The 14,884-nt window shown below is 38.1% G+C and overlaps 1 protein-coding gene across 1 annotated transcript; it reads left to right on the forward strand.

Moving 5' to 3' along the window:
* Positions 1-1,321: 1,321 nt before the first annotated feature.
* CMAS (cytidine monophosphate N-acetylneuraminic acid synthetase) lies at positions 1,322-14,491 on the forward strand. Its single transcript, XM_040545206.1, has 8 exons — positions 1,322-1,556; positions 4,943-5,085; positions 5,288-5,443; positions 7,960-8,093; positions 9,352-9,446; positions 10,234-10,405; positions 12,234-12,384; positions 13,111-14,491. Exons 1-8 carry the CDS (start codon positions 1,396-1,398, stop codon positions 13,341-13,343), a joined length of 1,245 nt encoding a protein of 414 aa, XP_040401140.1. The 5' UTR covers positions 1,322-1,395; the 3' UTR covers positions 13,344-14,491.
* Positions 14,492-14,884: the final 393 nt, after the last annotated feature.

Genomic DNA, 14,884 nt, shown 5'->3' on the forward strand with positions numbered 1-14,884 from the left:
TATGAAGAAGGACAACGGTATTTAAGATATCAACTTGAGGACCATTCCAGCCCCATTAGTAAAAGACATGCTTTTGGCGTGAAGGGAAAAAATGCAAACAGGTTTTAATTATGTACAGACCTGTAATAAAAATTCTTACTAGATGCGCCCCATCTAGAAAATCTATGATGTGTGCTAGATCTTCTAATGTCATTTCTTTTCTTTGTAAATAAAAGGTGAACCCAAATCAGCTCCCTGTTTAGGATATCCCTGGACTATGAGAAAGTACCAAACTGAATTATGAAGTTCAAATATCTTTGTTGTTAAATCATCCAATTTTCACAATGCCATGAACCAAAAGACAAATCTTTTCAACCTATTCCTACTTAACGTGTAGGTATTTTGATTATTGTAGCAGCTATCTAAGAAGCTCAGAAAGAGATTTAATATAGCATATGATCTCTTTGCTGTGTTTCTTTGAACAGATGTCCTCTTCAGAAAGAACAAAACCCCACTGATTATTCTTTTTTAATGTTTTCCTAGAGCTGAATATAACTGGAAGTGTTTCCCCTGGCAGCGGTAGACAAGCTCCATCTGCTCTGCGACACATCTCAGATAACCTGGGGACAAATCCAGCAAAATGTGGGACACGTTCCCATGATGGACTGAAAACGCGAGTCTCCAGGACTGACTTTATAATGCTGCTCAAAAGCCTCTACTTCCTATTTTCCAGATTTTATTAAAAAGCAATTTCTTCTGCGGCCTTATAGCATTGGTAGTGCATCACTTTATTTTATCCATCCGGTTTCTATAGGTGAGTTCTTAGAACTTGGGGTGCGTTTTTATGCTTAACGTGGTTTTCAGCAGGTGGAAAACAGAATCGAGGAGTAGTTTATGTTCTCATGTGAAAAGGCTCCGGTGTGATTACTCTGCCCTCTGCCGGCGCTCTCCCCACGGGAAGGACGTGAAAGTTTTGAGGATTTATGCTGGCAGCTGACGGAAAACTACTGAATCCAGCCAGCTGGGGTCCACGCGGCACTCCTGACACGGGCTACAGGGCGTGCTCAGCTCCGGGCTGCAAGGGCAGCTGGGCTCAACAGCTGAAATCCACGTCCTGCGTGCTGACGAGGAACCCAGCCACGCCTTCATCTGGCTGTTTTCTTTTTGTTGTTGGTTTGCTTTTTTTTTTTTTTTTTTTTTACGTGCAGGAAATACTGAACAGAGAAAACTGGCTACATTTCATACATAGAGGCAAGACACCGCTGCGCGGCTCACCACACCCTGCCCCAGCCGCCATGCCACCTCCCAGCCTCCCTCACGTCCTCGCCCAACGGCTGCCCCCCTCCCGCACACGCAGGCGCGGAGCAGGACTACACTTCCCATCATGCACGCGCGGTAACGGGAAGGGCGCCCGGCATGGAGGCGGGCGAGGTGCGGCCGCGCGCCCACCTGGCCGCGCTGGTGCTGGCGCGTGGCGGCAGCAAGGGGATCCCGCTGAAGAACATCAAGCTGCTGGCGGGCGTGCCGCTCGTCGGGTGGGTGCTGCGCGCCGCGCTGGACGCCGGCGTCTTCCACAGGTGCGCATGCGCACTCCGCACCCCTGCCCCGGGTGCGTGAGGGTGGGCTGGAGCGGTTACTTGCGGCGCGGGGGCTGTTTCCCGAAGGCAGGGTCGGTACCGACGGGGTACTGTGCTCTCGGGACCCAGCGTGGGGCTGGGGGGGTTGGGGAGCCGGGAGCAGGAAGGGTGTCAGGGGTGGTGGCCCGCAGCCTGGCAGGGCACCGGTTCCCGAGGCTGGTTGACCTCGTGGTGACAGAACTGCGACATCTTAAGTGGCGTTTGTGGTCCTGCAGGGTGTCCTAGCGCTGCGCGTGCCCAAAAAATGTTGCTCAGTTTTCCTTGTGCCTTCCTGCTATGTATGCGAAGACAGCAATAAAATCACCCCCCGCCTGCGCTGTGTAAGGCTTGAGGGAGTGTGCTTCTGTTAGCCTCTCCAAGTCCCCAGAGTCGTGGAGGCAGAGAAAGCCCCAGAATTGCCAAAGAGAAGGAAATAATTGTGTGCTCAGAAGCAGGAGCTCACTTTGTGGCAGAGTGTGTGAAACTTTGGCAGCAACGATTGGTCACATAGAAACAAACAGGTCAGTTGTGCTAAGAACATGGGCATTGCAAATTTCTTTCATTCTACCAGAAACGTGAGAATTTTCCTCACACATACTAGTAACTGTAATCAAAACTAGTGCATGGTTAGGATACTCTTGGTACATAGCACACTTAGGTGCAACTTACTGGTACAAACCTGCTGTGTTATGGTAAGGGCAAGGACTTGAATCTCAGGTTTTGTAGTAAAGTGTACAAATGTAGCCTGACTAGATTCAGAGCTGGAAGTGTGCACAAATCTTCCGTATCTCATAGCTACTGTACTATTATTCCATAAAATCTTACCATATTCTGAAAGTACAGTAAGCATCTGTGGCTTTATTTTTAATAAAGAAACAGTTAAAACATTTGAGACCTAGATCATTGATAATAACTTCATGCAGGTGAATCCATATTGTTTAACGACCTGTTATGAATATGAAGGTTTGAGTGACCTCCTCTTTTCTACTTCAATTTTCCTGACAGGAGTGAGGCATAACAGGTGCGTTAGATGGAAGTGTGATGGGTTTTCAAGTCCCCTTTGAAGCAGCTGTGCTGACAGTGTACACATTACACAGCAAAACACTGTTAGTCAAATGGGTAGAGTATGTTTAAACTAGCCATCCTGAAGCGGTTTACGGAAAATACATCTTCCGCATTCATTTACATGGGTGTGACTTGACGTTGCTGTCACTGTCGTACACAGATTCTGATGATCTCATGATGTCTTTGAGTGGAAGAATTTAACTAAAGCACCACTTGCTATGTGCAGTGCACTGAGAATGCCATTATTGCTGAGAGAATAAAGGTTTTTTTTCATTTTTGTTTCTGTATCTCCCATGCTTTTTTGTCATAATGATGGCAGCAGCCACCTTACAGTATTCAGACAGTGTTTACCTTCACATAATACTCGGACTTTGTCCTTCCTTTTGTAAATGTTTATTATCTCTGACGCACAACAGTCTTGCCTTGCTAGTATTGAAAGTTTTCAGTGCCACAGCACACACGGTTGTAACTCGAACAGTTCTTTCCCTGGGGTTGTATGGAGCCTAACCGATAGATTTTAAAATGCTTGCAGAATAAGCTATTTGTCTGAGTGGCATTTTTACTTATTGTTAGCTTTGTTTCTGAACACTGCAGTGATTTTGAATACATCATTTAAACTAGCCATAATACAATGATCTTTTAGCATGCCTAACATTGTGGCATGCTGGCAGTAGATTTTTTTTCTAGTTACAACTTTGAATTTTATGTTGCTTAAGATACCTACATATGTGGTTTCTACGATTCTATGATTCTGTGATTACATATGCATCATGAAAGTGTGTGACTGACAGATCAGGAGTGGTGCCATATGGAAGTGATCCGCATTACAAGTTCTTACAGATGATACAGTAAAGATATGATAAAGTAAAGCAGTCTGGGGGATGAACTATTGTCTGGCATCAGTGCCTCAAAGAAGAAAAAGAAGGTCATCAAAATAAATGTGAGAGCAGGTAGCATGTAGTAATGTTCACATTTTATTGTGTTGTAAGGCTAAATGGGACCATTTTGATCACCCAGTCTGGCCAACAAGATGCTAGTCAGCCATCCTCAAGTAACTTCTTTATCAAACCCGTAATTCTTTTCTGGCTGGGTATCCACCTTCTCCAAAGAAATCCAATTTTGAATTAAAGCCTAGAGGAAGCAGGGTAAATTGTCATGCCATCAACACATCATTTATACATATTGCCCACTGTCTTTATCTTTGTGTGGAGTATAGAAGCTATACAGAGTAGGCAAGCAGAAGAAGAAAAAAAAAAAAAAAGTTGCCTGCTGGGTTTGTTGTTGATCTCTGATTTAGAGAGAGACCTCAATCAGCACAGTTTGTACCCACTCGTCCCAGCTGTGCAGCCCCCACAGCCCCTGGAGGTTTCTTCTGGCTGGCTGGTGCTGCATCTTGCCTGAGGAGAAGGGCAATGTGGGGCACCCTTGGTAGCAAGACCCATGTCCCAGCAAGAAATTTAGGGAATTGCTGGAGCCATTTGCAAGTTCCCTTGAAAAAAATGCTTCCAGTAGACACAAAGGGTGTGATTTTTATCCCTCTCCTAACAAACAGTACATTCCAACCCCACAGCAGAGAGGCTTGAAGCACAAGTAGTATAAAATTGCTACATAGATTCAAAGACTATTAAGTATGTTTTTGCTAGTAAATGCATGCTAGTCTTCATCATTTGTGTTCACAGGTTTGTCTACCAACAAATACAACTTAATGGTCATGTATGTTCCACATTTTTCACTTTCTAGGAGACACAGAGGATGTGAATCTATTACAGCTTTCACCTGGAGGGTTCAGGCTGTTAGCTTAAGATACTAAGACTTATGAATTTAGCTTTGGAAGTCCCTGGTTTCATCTGCTTTGTGTGTCAGAGGAGATGGCAGGCTGAACACAAACATGATGATGAATGAGATTTAATGTACAAGACTATTTGCAGAAAGCAAAAGCCCGAGTAAAGGAATACAAGAACTGTTCCCGTAGCTGTCTTTGATGATCTGTTGATCTGATTCTCTGTAATTCTGTGGTAGATCAGGCACCCTACAGAATTAAATTGAAATGCAACCCAGGCTTGAGATTTTACAATCTAATGAATGTGTGTGTGTTTTATCCCTCTTGTTAAAAGTGCTTTGTTGGACTGACAAGTAGTTTTACCACACAAATAAAAGAACTAGTTCCTTTCATTGCCAGGTATAGTACAGGGAGTTGTTCAGGTTAGCAGATTACAGCAGACAAGTGGACAGTGCTGGGTGGTGTTCTGTATGTAATCATTTCTGTCACTGTCTGCCAACAGTGTGTGGGTTTCTACAGACCACGATGAAATCGAGAAGGTTGCAAAGCAGTTTGGCGCCCAAGTTCATCGTCGAAGCCCTGAAGTATCTCAAGACTCCTCTACTTCTCTAGAAGCTATCAGAGAGTTTCTTAATCATCATCAGGGTAAATCAGTAATGAAACACGCTGAGTTTTTATGTTGTAGCCCCGTAAGGATGATGCACGAGTATTTAGAAAAATAAGTAAATCCTATAGTGAGTTAAAGCTGGAAGGATTCTCCTTTTGTGGCATCCACTCATACCACGCTTTGGGGTTGTATGTATGAAAATACTCATTGTTTCATAAATGTTTCTTTATTTTTCTTTAGAGGTTGATATTGTAGGAAATATTCAAGCAACATCTCCCTGTTTACATCCCAGTGATCTTATAAAAGTGGCAGATCTGATCCAGAAAGAGGGCTTTGATTCTGTCTTCTCTGTTGTGAGACGGCATCAATTTAGATGGAGCGAGGTAAAAAAAGGAGGTAATATTTATCTGTTTCTGCTTACAGTTAAAATTAATCAAAGTTTTATTTATTCAAATGTTTAATGTTTGTACCCATGACGTTTATATCTGGAAGGGCCTTTAGAGACATAGGCTGGCTTCTTTGAAAGGTTTAAGATCACTTAAGATTCCTTTCAAGTAGTGCTGTTTTAATATTACTGATCATTGCTCAGCCAGTCTTAAGATGCTGAAAATGAAAATACTATTATCATGTCTAGGCTCAAAAAATAACTTCCCCAAACTTTACATGTTAACGTCTGTGTGGTGGGTATTGGTGTTTTTGTGGACATGACACTGAGGTCCTGTCTTAACTAGGGAACTGTTTAGTTGTACCGTGTAATAGCTAATAAGTAGCAAATAATGTGAGCTAAATCTTAGTCAAGATCGTTTGGCAACCTGGTAGCTTGGAGGCTTAGGGTTGTTTTCAGCCTGCCAAATTGTCAGCTGACTCAAGTGAGATTGCAAACTGCCTTTGATTCTTAAGGACTGATCTCAAGTAGCTCATACAGAAAAATACAACTATTTTTCCTAGATAAATTATTCCTCTTTCCAAGATGACGCAGGACTGAACTTTACTTACAAAGCTTATATGTTACCATAGCTAGATAAGTACCTTCTGTGCTTGTACTAAGAACTATTCCCCACATTGCTTTTATTTCTGTGATTAAAGTAGAAATGTTTCCTTCCCTTTTTTGCACAAAATGGTTAGTTCAGATACTGTCACATCATTATTTTTATTTTCTAAAAACGAATATGTTACTCAGATATTAACGTTATTCTGTTGAGATCTAAAATGTTTCATATGTAATTTTTTGTGAGTTTACAAAAGTGTCATGCTGTAAAAGAGAATGTGAAGTAGATGAATGTTGATACTGGAGGTAAGTTGGAATAAAAATTAGGCCTTTGTTTAGAATAAACAGATAACGTGAACATACTCCTTTTTCCTCACAAGAGGAGGAAAATTTATTGATAATGTGTAAGAGGAATATAAAAATCATGGATGGAAGTGTAGGATTCTGTGGTTTGTATTTTAGATGACTAGGTGAAAGTCTGCTTCATGTCTTGAGATGCTAGATGGACATCTGAAAATCTAAATCTCATTTGGATGTACCATGTGGCTTTGAAATGATGGTGTGCCACCACTTCTCCATAGGTATTTGATAACCTGTATCGACCTCTGTAAATAACATCTATCCTCAAACTGTTCCAATAAAAAAGCCTCGAGGCCTACCTAAAAGAGCAAATTGCTCTTTAGTGCGAAATGACACCTGAAGTCTTTTAATGTAGCAAAAGATAAAGAATTACTCAACTGCAAGGCATACATATGAGGAGAACAAGCTAAAAATTTTGAAAACATTCACAGCTTAAGGGTAAAAGCAGCTTGCCTTTCAGGAACACAGTGTTTCAGGTAACACCAATTTGCCTGAGTAGAATCCAGTTTAGTATTGTGCTCTTCTCAGACTAATTTAAAATACTGAATGTGTTAGAAGATTTTTGTACCTCTTCCTGTGTATTTCCGTTGTTCTTTCAGCATTGAGGTTTAATATTAATGTACCCTGAAAGAGACAGATGTCTTCCCCTGCTTAGGAATGTTTACTTCATTGAGCACAAAGTTGTATTGTATTTATTAAACACTAAGTTTATATATATGAAAGTTTCAGGATGTTTTGGGTTTTTGAGAATACCCTCTGATTTCTTCATGGGATAATGAGACCTGATGAATTTTAGCTGCTCTGTGCATGTGAATTGGGGTGGCTTAAAAACAGAAGTCTCTGGTCGCTGGTTCAGTTTCTGCTAACGGTATGAGATCTTATGGGATCTTGCTTGTTCAAAGGCAGTGTTCTGTTTATTTGTGGACACTGATTAAACCGTATAAGAATGGTTAATATTATGTATATCTCTAAATAGGAAGTATTCTGGGGAAGTACTGAGATATTTCCACAGGCAAAATTTCTTCTATATTCGTTTTTCACCTTTCAGATTTCAAGACGGTCCTCTCAGCTCTCCGTTCTTTTGGGGCATTTTGGTTTTTAGGTGTATGTAGCTGAACGTTTTTTTGTGTTTAGCCTCACTGCAATCTAAACCCCTTCCTATTGTGTACTAGGAGATAGATTATGGAAGGGATATGGTATTTCCTTCACACTAGCAAGGACAATATAGAAGAATATCCCCTTACTACTTTTAGAAATCAGTTTGGGAGATGATGACATCTCAGGATTTTTTTAATATATTTTTTTTAATGTTGGGAAGTAGAACTTTCTTTTCCTCTGCTAGAAATGCAGGACAGTTCTCCACTTTGTTACCCACAGTTCCAAAAAAGAGTAAGCAATTCAGTGATTCTTTATAAAGCTAAACAATTAGAGATAATAATGAAAGAAGATGGTGACTGAACTGTGTCCTTAATTTTTCAACAGAAAGCTGTTTTACAGAAAGTTATTATGTGATTTTGAACGGGGATTCTGGAAAACTTATTTTGGCATTTCTGTCTGTTAACAGAAAATAAAATGACAGAGCCCCAAAATCTGAATCCAGCGAAACGTTACCGGAGGCAAGACTGGCCTGGGGAGCTGTATGAGAATGGATCATTTTATTTTGCAAAGAGGCATTTGATTGAGAAGGGCTACTTGCAGGTTAGTGCTCTTTTTTTTTTTTTAAGGCTGTTTAAAAAAATGCGTCTTTTACTCTTGTCACGGAGTGTTTTGAATTCAATGATATATTTCAGTTTCTGATGCCATCAGTATCTACTAACAGCACTTTGACTTCAAGACAGTTAGCATATCATTTGTAACTTAAGAGGGCTGATTGTAGTTAGGGCAGTACCAGCCTCCTTCACAACAAATTTGTACAAATAATATTGAACAGTATATACTTATAAGCCTAAAATCCTGAGTTTCGCGTAAATTTACTGCTGTGTAAGTGCATACCTTATAATTCAGTTTAGCGTTACTGAGGGTGTAAAACTGACCTGCAGTGCCACAGGCTTCTCATATAATCTATTAACTTGCATTCTTGGCAAGTTTAGACCTTTTGCCTTACGCCTATTTTGTGCTGTAGTTTAAACAGTCTTTTTCCCTTTCCTGATGTTTGTGTCCTTGTGTAGTAATACAGAGCAAATATATTTACTTCAGCTTTAATTTTGTCTATAAAAATAGTCTCTTAACTTTCTCATGCAAGATAAGTTTACCATCTTAGAGATAATTTCCAATATTTGTCATCAGAACTGGAAAAAAGCCTAATGTAGATATTTCCACTTTTGTGATATGAATACCATACTAGTTATGTCAGAATACTAGATTCTTAGCTCTTTTGCAGATACATTGCTAACCTAGAGGTAATAGCTTTAGTTCTCTATGCTTTGGATAGACACATGCAGTGCTGGATAGTGCTGTGAGAACTTACAGGCATTGATGTGAAGTTGTACAGTTGTGCTGAATTACACCTTTTTTGAAAGGGCCACAAACTCTCTGAGGATCAGGGCTTTTAGGTTTTTATAAATTACACTGGGTTTTGGTGGATGTTTTTCCAGTTGAGATGAAGTCTTTGCATAGACAGAAAGCAAAAAATAAACATACTTGTATTGATTCAGTGCTAAGGTATTACTGCTTTACTGCATTAAAAGACCTATTGAATCAGTATGACCTAATGAATACTATCTTTATTGCACGCTTCCTCTAGTTGTGCAAGGAAGATACTAACTGTGGCTTATATAAAGTTTCAAATGCTTGGTTCTGCGTAACTGACAAAATACTGTTGTTGATGGCTCACTAGCATCTAAGCTAGTCAGCATGACTTCCATGTAACCAACTTTCATTACATGATACTAAATTGTAGAGTTTTGTAGCTTTATTAACCCAAGCAGAAAATTGTAATGGGTTCTATTTTATCTAGGGTGGTAAAATGGCCTACTATGAAATGCGTGCTGAGCATAGTGTGGATATTGATATAGACATTGACTGGCCTATTGCAGAGCAAAGAGTACTGAGGTAAAAGCAAGTCTTGTTCCTTCATTTCTTTAATATTGGTCATTGTTTCAAAGAATGATCATGTGAATTTATAAAGTAGTTTTTTTAAAGTTACAATTTCGGAAATTAATCAAAATCAAATATAATTGAATAATTTTATTTCCATCCATCATTTTTTTTCTTTCTTTCTTGAAATCATCTGAATTACCTTTGTGCTGTTTGTATGTGTTTCTTGTTTGCTAGTTCACTTAAGTTCAGCCTGGGAAAAGGGAGATTGTAAGCCTCGCTATACCATAGCAATGTGTTAGTGTCATTTCTGGCCTTTTTAACTGAGTTGTCTTAGGTTTCCGCAGTCTAGATCATGCTTACTAATTCACATGACTAAGAGTGCTCCAAGTAGAAGGCATGAGTTGATTACGTTTTGCCTGCTGCCTTTTCTTTGCAGCTACTCTGTATCTCTACAAAGAAATAGCAGCTGTGAATGGAATGTGTTTACTGTACCTTTTTCATCCTTTACTCCATTTTATTTTTTCCCACCATAAGTGTTAATACAACATAAGCTTTTATGCTAGGGAAATGAATGCCATCCTAATTTTTAAGTGAGTGACATAACTGAGCTGTCTTGGATGGCTTTATTTTTTTTCGTTGAAGAGAATCTAGTTGGAGAGTGAAGGTAATGAGAAAAGACGTTAGGGAAAAAAAGAATTTCAAAGCTAATTCGTCTGTGTGAAGGTCACAATTGTATTTGAAATGTTTGTTTTCAGAGTGTGCAAAAACTTCCATCTAAAAAGATAACTTCTTTGTCTAGCTTTGGGTATTTTGGCAAGGAACCATTAAAGGAAGTGAAGCTATTGGTTTGCAGTATTGATGGATGCCTGACAAATGGTCGCATTTATGTCACAGAAGATCAGAAGGAAATGGTCTCCTACGATTATAGAGATATTGTTGGTATCAATCTGCTAAAGAAAAGGGGAATCGAGGTAAGTGTTGTTCTAAAGCATGATGCTTTATTTATGATGTGATCAAGGAGCATAATACACTGGTTCAGGGTTGGGGCAAACACTTTTCACATTCTGTAGAGTAAAATAAATGTTTTGATAAACTGATCCATCTCATTCATATCAGCTATGTCATCTTTCTCTTTTTTTTCCTGGAAAAATGTGGAAAGAAATTTGTATGGTGTTTTGCTAGCACCAGTCATATTGTGTGTTCTTTAGTCTACATACACATTAGCTAGCAGTCAGTTTCTTGTTTATTGTGACATGTCTCTGCTGTATAAAATGTATGTTTTTGCAAAAGCTTTACCAAGCAGGGATATATTGTTATCTCTTAGCTATCTAAGAAGGATACCCAGGCAAATTACTTGGCTCATCCTAGATGAGCCATTTTTGTGGCAGAGGGGAAATTAAACCCCAATCACTTTTGTCCACATAATTGCTTTAACTGTAACTTATGTGCTCCTAAGTTGTAAGAATTCAAATGAAAAAACTTAAATAACACAGACTGTAATATGGATGCTTTCCTGAATTATTATTATTATTACTAAATTCTGCTGAACAGAATATTTGCTTGCATTATGTAAAATTAGCCTTCCTGTTATTTTCTCTTTGTGCTGTTGCTTTTGAAATATCTAGAAGAGTTTCTTGGGGTAAGAACTAAGTACAGATTTGGGCTTCCTTCAGAGAGCCTTATCCAAGTCCTGTTGCAGATAGAGATGGGCATATGGATAAGACAAAGGTAGTTAAACCCTGAGTAGTTTGCAGATTCATTTTGGAGTCTGTTGTAGGTTTTCTGTTGTTGTTGTAACAGGTTAGGCAAGACATTCTTGATATATTTAGATGCAGCTGGTGCTGCCTTGGGGCAGTGAAATGGAGTAGGTGTTTTTTCAAAACTTCCTCAGCTTCGTTTTCTGTGAGGCAGAAGGGAGGAAGCTTGTAATTGTTTTGTTGCCTCTGGGTGCCCATTCTCATACTTATATGACTTGGAATTTATTATTAAAAACCTCTTGGGCTTTGTGCCACACATGCTGTATTTCTAGTGTGTGGTTCTGGTGTACTCTTGCTTTGTGCACTGCTCCCATTCATTCTGTACTTAATACCAAATACTTGATAGCATTTAACAGCAATTAACAACAACAAAGATAAGCTTGCCCACAACTTGGGCAGAAAACATGGAGTAGTTGTGTCTGAGATCTTTAAAAATCCTGCTGCAGTAATCTGGTTTTAGCCTACATTGTACATCATTTCTAAATTTAAAATCTGGAATGAACTTCCAGAGATTAATGTACCATGCCACTTCTGTCTGTTTAGTGGTCTCTTGATACTCTGAAGTCCTACTGTAACTAATGTGGTAAAGTTATTAGGCAGAGGAATCAGGAAAAATACTTTAAAATATTCTACTTCTACAAAAACTGCAGAAACTTTCCTTGGAAATTCTTTTATTCCCTGCTTTGGCTTAGCTTAGATGTTACTGCATTAGATAGTGAGCGTGGCACTGTACCGTGATTTGCAGTATTTTTATTTGGTACATGTTGCTTTTAAAAAGATAAATGTAAACTTGTGTTTTGTGAAGCTCAGGGAAGCCTACAGTTTGTTTCACTTTCCCAAAGCAACTTGTATTTCAAGATTGTAATGTGTTTTTTGGACACAAATCTCTTCCACTCTGAGTTCTGAACGAAGAAACCAGTCATGCAACGCTCTTCTGATATCTGAGAAAGCTTACATCTGAAACTTCTACTCTCTTTTTGTAAATCAACTTAAATGGCTTTTTTTCCTTGTTTATAGAATTTATTCTAACTTGATTTAATAGGTTCGACTCGTCTCTGAAAGAGATTGTTCAAAAACCCTGCCAGCTATGCAGCTGGGATGTGTAGCAGAAATTAATGCAACAAATAAATTACAAGTCCTGGAAGACTGGCAAAAATGCATTGGCTTGGGCTGGAAAGAAGTTGCTTACTTAGGTCAGTTTCTTTTTTCTTTTTTTTTTTCTTTTTTTGGTAGTAAAATTTCATGTAGCATACACATGCAAACTTCGTAGCACTGCTCATCTTCAAAATCACTTTGCCCATTGCTAATACACTAAACATAGTGGGATTAGAGTACAAATTACAATACAAAATCACCAAAAGCAAATACATATTTGAAGTCCTGTTAGGGTACAATCTAAATATTAAATGCAATGATGAATGAGTGTCTACTTTGGTAAGTAATGTTTTAGCTATTTTTGTAATGTGATTTAGAAAACCTTTGATACCGAACAAGTAAACAGTTGCAGTTCACGCTTTTGAATTGATCCTGGTTCATTTCAGATTAATATTGTAGAGTTATATATTCTGAAATAGAAACAAAAATCAGACAATTAAAACTGAAAGCTATGTAATCTTGTACAAAATTACTTTTCAGTGATAACTTAGGTCCTGCAAATGCTTACTCAGCTGCTCAAATAATTTCACTCATCTTAATAGTACCATTCTTTTGCCTGAATATTATGTATAAAGTATGATCAGTGTTTACATGTCACTGGGATTTTCTAAGAATACATATGCAAAGTGCTGCTGAGCTTCTCAGATGAAAAGTGTGGCAAGAATAGAAATTCTAAAAACTATTAATAAGTATATGGAAAAATGATGATTTTGCTCAGTTTTTTCCCTCTGTGGTATTTTTATATCTGTCATTTTTCTTAATAGGAAATGAAGAGTCTGATGTGGAATGCCTGAAGAAAGCTGGCATGAGTGGTGTGCCTGCTGATGCTTGTGCAGTTGCTCAGAAGGCTGCTGGTTACATTTGTAAAAGCCGTGGTGGTTGTGGAGCTGTCCGGGAGTTTGCAGAACACATATTCCTGTTGTTAGAAAAAGTGAACTCTGCAAGAAAGCAAATGGAAGATGTGAATTCAGCAGGAGAGGATACAGGGGGAAAATGAGAGCAGCAGAAGTAGAAATAAGGAACTACTTAAAAAATAACACCGCAGTCATTCTTCCCCGCTTTTCATCTTCTCCATTCCCCCCTCAGTAAGCCTGTATCCCAATGGATGGCTGCCTTTCAAATTTTACACTGCAGTAGAGTTAAAAGAATGTTTCCCTCTAATTTAAGATTCCATTCTGATTAAGTGCTAGTATCCATGATTGTATTCATGATTATTTTAAAAGCCAGTTAAGTGCAATGGAAGGAATACTAGAAAAAGTAGTGTCTTGTAAATCTACTCTAAATCATTACACTTGTCCGAAAGGAATGATGTATCTTTATTTCATAATACAAATATTTTCAGGGAATTATGATTTTTTACGATTTGTGGATATGTAATTCAGACTTCCAGAAAATTTGTTCTGTCAGTTGTGCAGTTATTTACATTTCCTCTCTCTATCTTCTATATGATATTGCAGTTGTGTGCTAGCTTTTCATGAGACATCTCTAAGAAGGAAGAGTTTTAGCATATTCTGGAGAAGTTGGGTGTAAAATAACTACCAAACATTTTCCTATATTTTGAAAAGTTTAGTTACTGTAAAGTCAACTAATACTAACACTAACTAACAAGAGCATTTAAGCATGTGTTCAATTTTGAGATAAGTAATTAAGCAGCATTTGGAATTATGCCATCTTAACCTTTGAATCTGTTTATATTGGGTTTTATTTAAGTGCTTAAATTAACATACTTAAATGCTTTGCCAAATTTAGAACTAAATCTCCCATTAACTTTGAAATCTTTCCTTTGCAGAAACTGTTTCTTTCTATGAAGTCTTTATTACAATCACTAATGAGTTAAAAGGAAAAAAAAAAGTAAAGAAAATGTTCTTTAATGTTTATTGTATGGAAAAGGAATTGCTGTGGAAGAAAAAATCATAGTTGACATTTCCACAAATTTTTATATAAAATATGTATTCAGACTATTTTTAGCATGTTAATTTAAAGTTGGTGTATATGTGTGTTTGTATTTATGTAAAATACAATTTTTCCCATTTTGATTTGAAGAATTCAATGAACTGTAAACATTTGTATAACTGACACTAAAAATATGCATCTGTTTTCAATCCTAGTATTTACCAGCGAGTCAGGTTCAGCCTTGAGTTATGCTTAAAAAATAAAAAAAAATAATGGCACTGGCACACAGGCAGTTATTACAGAGATGAATAATAATGGTTTGTCATTTTATTTTATGACTCTCAACATAAAATTCTCTGTATCTCTTCCCGTTATAAGATCTACTGTTTTACTGCTCTCTGATTAACTTTGTGTTGACTTCCCTTTACAAAGCAAAGTTTTAAATTTGAAATTATTTTACTGCCTTTAGTAGTAAGGTTAACAGGTGAACAGTTGAAGGTGAATTAGCTGCACTAGTCCTCTCTTAAATTATTGTCCAAATATTTCTTTCACTGAGGTTTTAGGGCTCTGCATGAGCTAAATTCCATGGATAACGAGCTATTTTGGACAGAATGATGAACTTTGTTATAGGTAGATAAATCATTT

Source organism: Cygnus olor, chromosome 1, assembly GCF_009769625.2.
Source record: "Cygnus olor isolate bCygOlo1 chromosome 1, bCygOlo1.pri.v2, whole genome shotgun sequence".
Classification (NCBI taxonomy): Eukaryota; Metazoa; Chordata; class Aves; order Anseriformes; family Anatidae; genus Cygnus; species Cygnus olor.

Bases quoted from the DNA above. Each gene is read 5' to 3' on its own strand.
- CMAS (XM_040545206.1), top strand. From the start codon at position 1,396: ATGGAGGCGGGCGAGGTGCGGCCGCGCGCCCACCTGGCCGCGCTGGTG. The intron at 9,447-10,233 runs GTAAAAGCAAGT...TTCTTTGTCTAG, and splicing joins GCAGAGCAAAGAGTACTGAG to CTTTGGGTATTTTGGCAAGG. The intron at 10,406-12,233 runs GTAAGTGTTGTT...TTGATTTAATAG, and splicing joins TAAAGAAAAGGGGAATCGAG to GTTCGACTCGTCTCTGAAAG.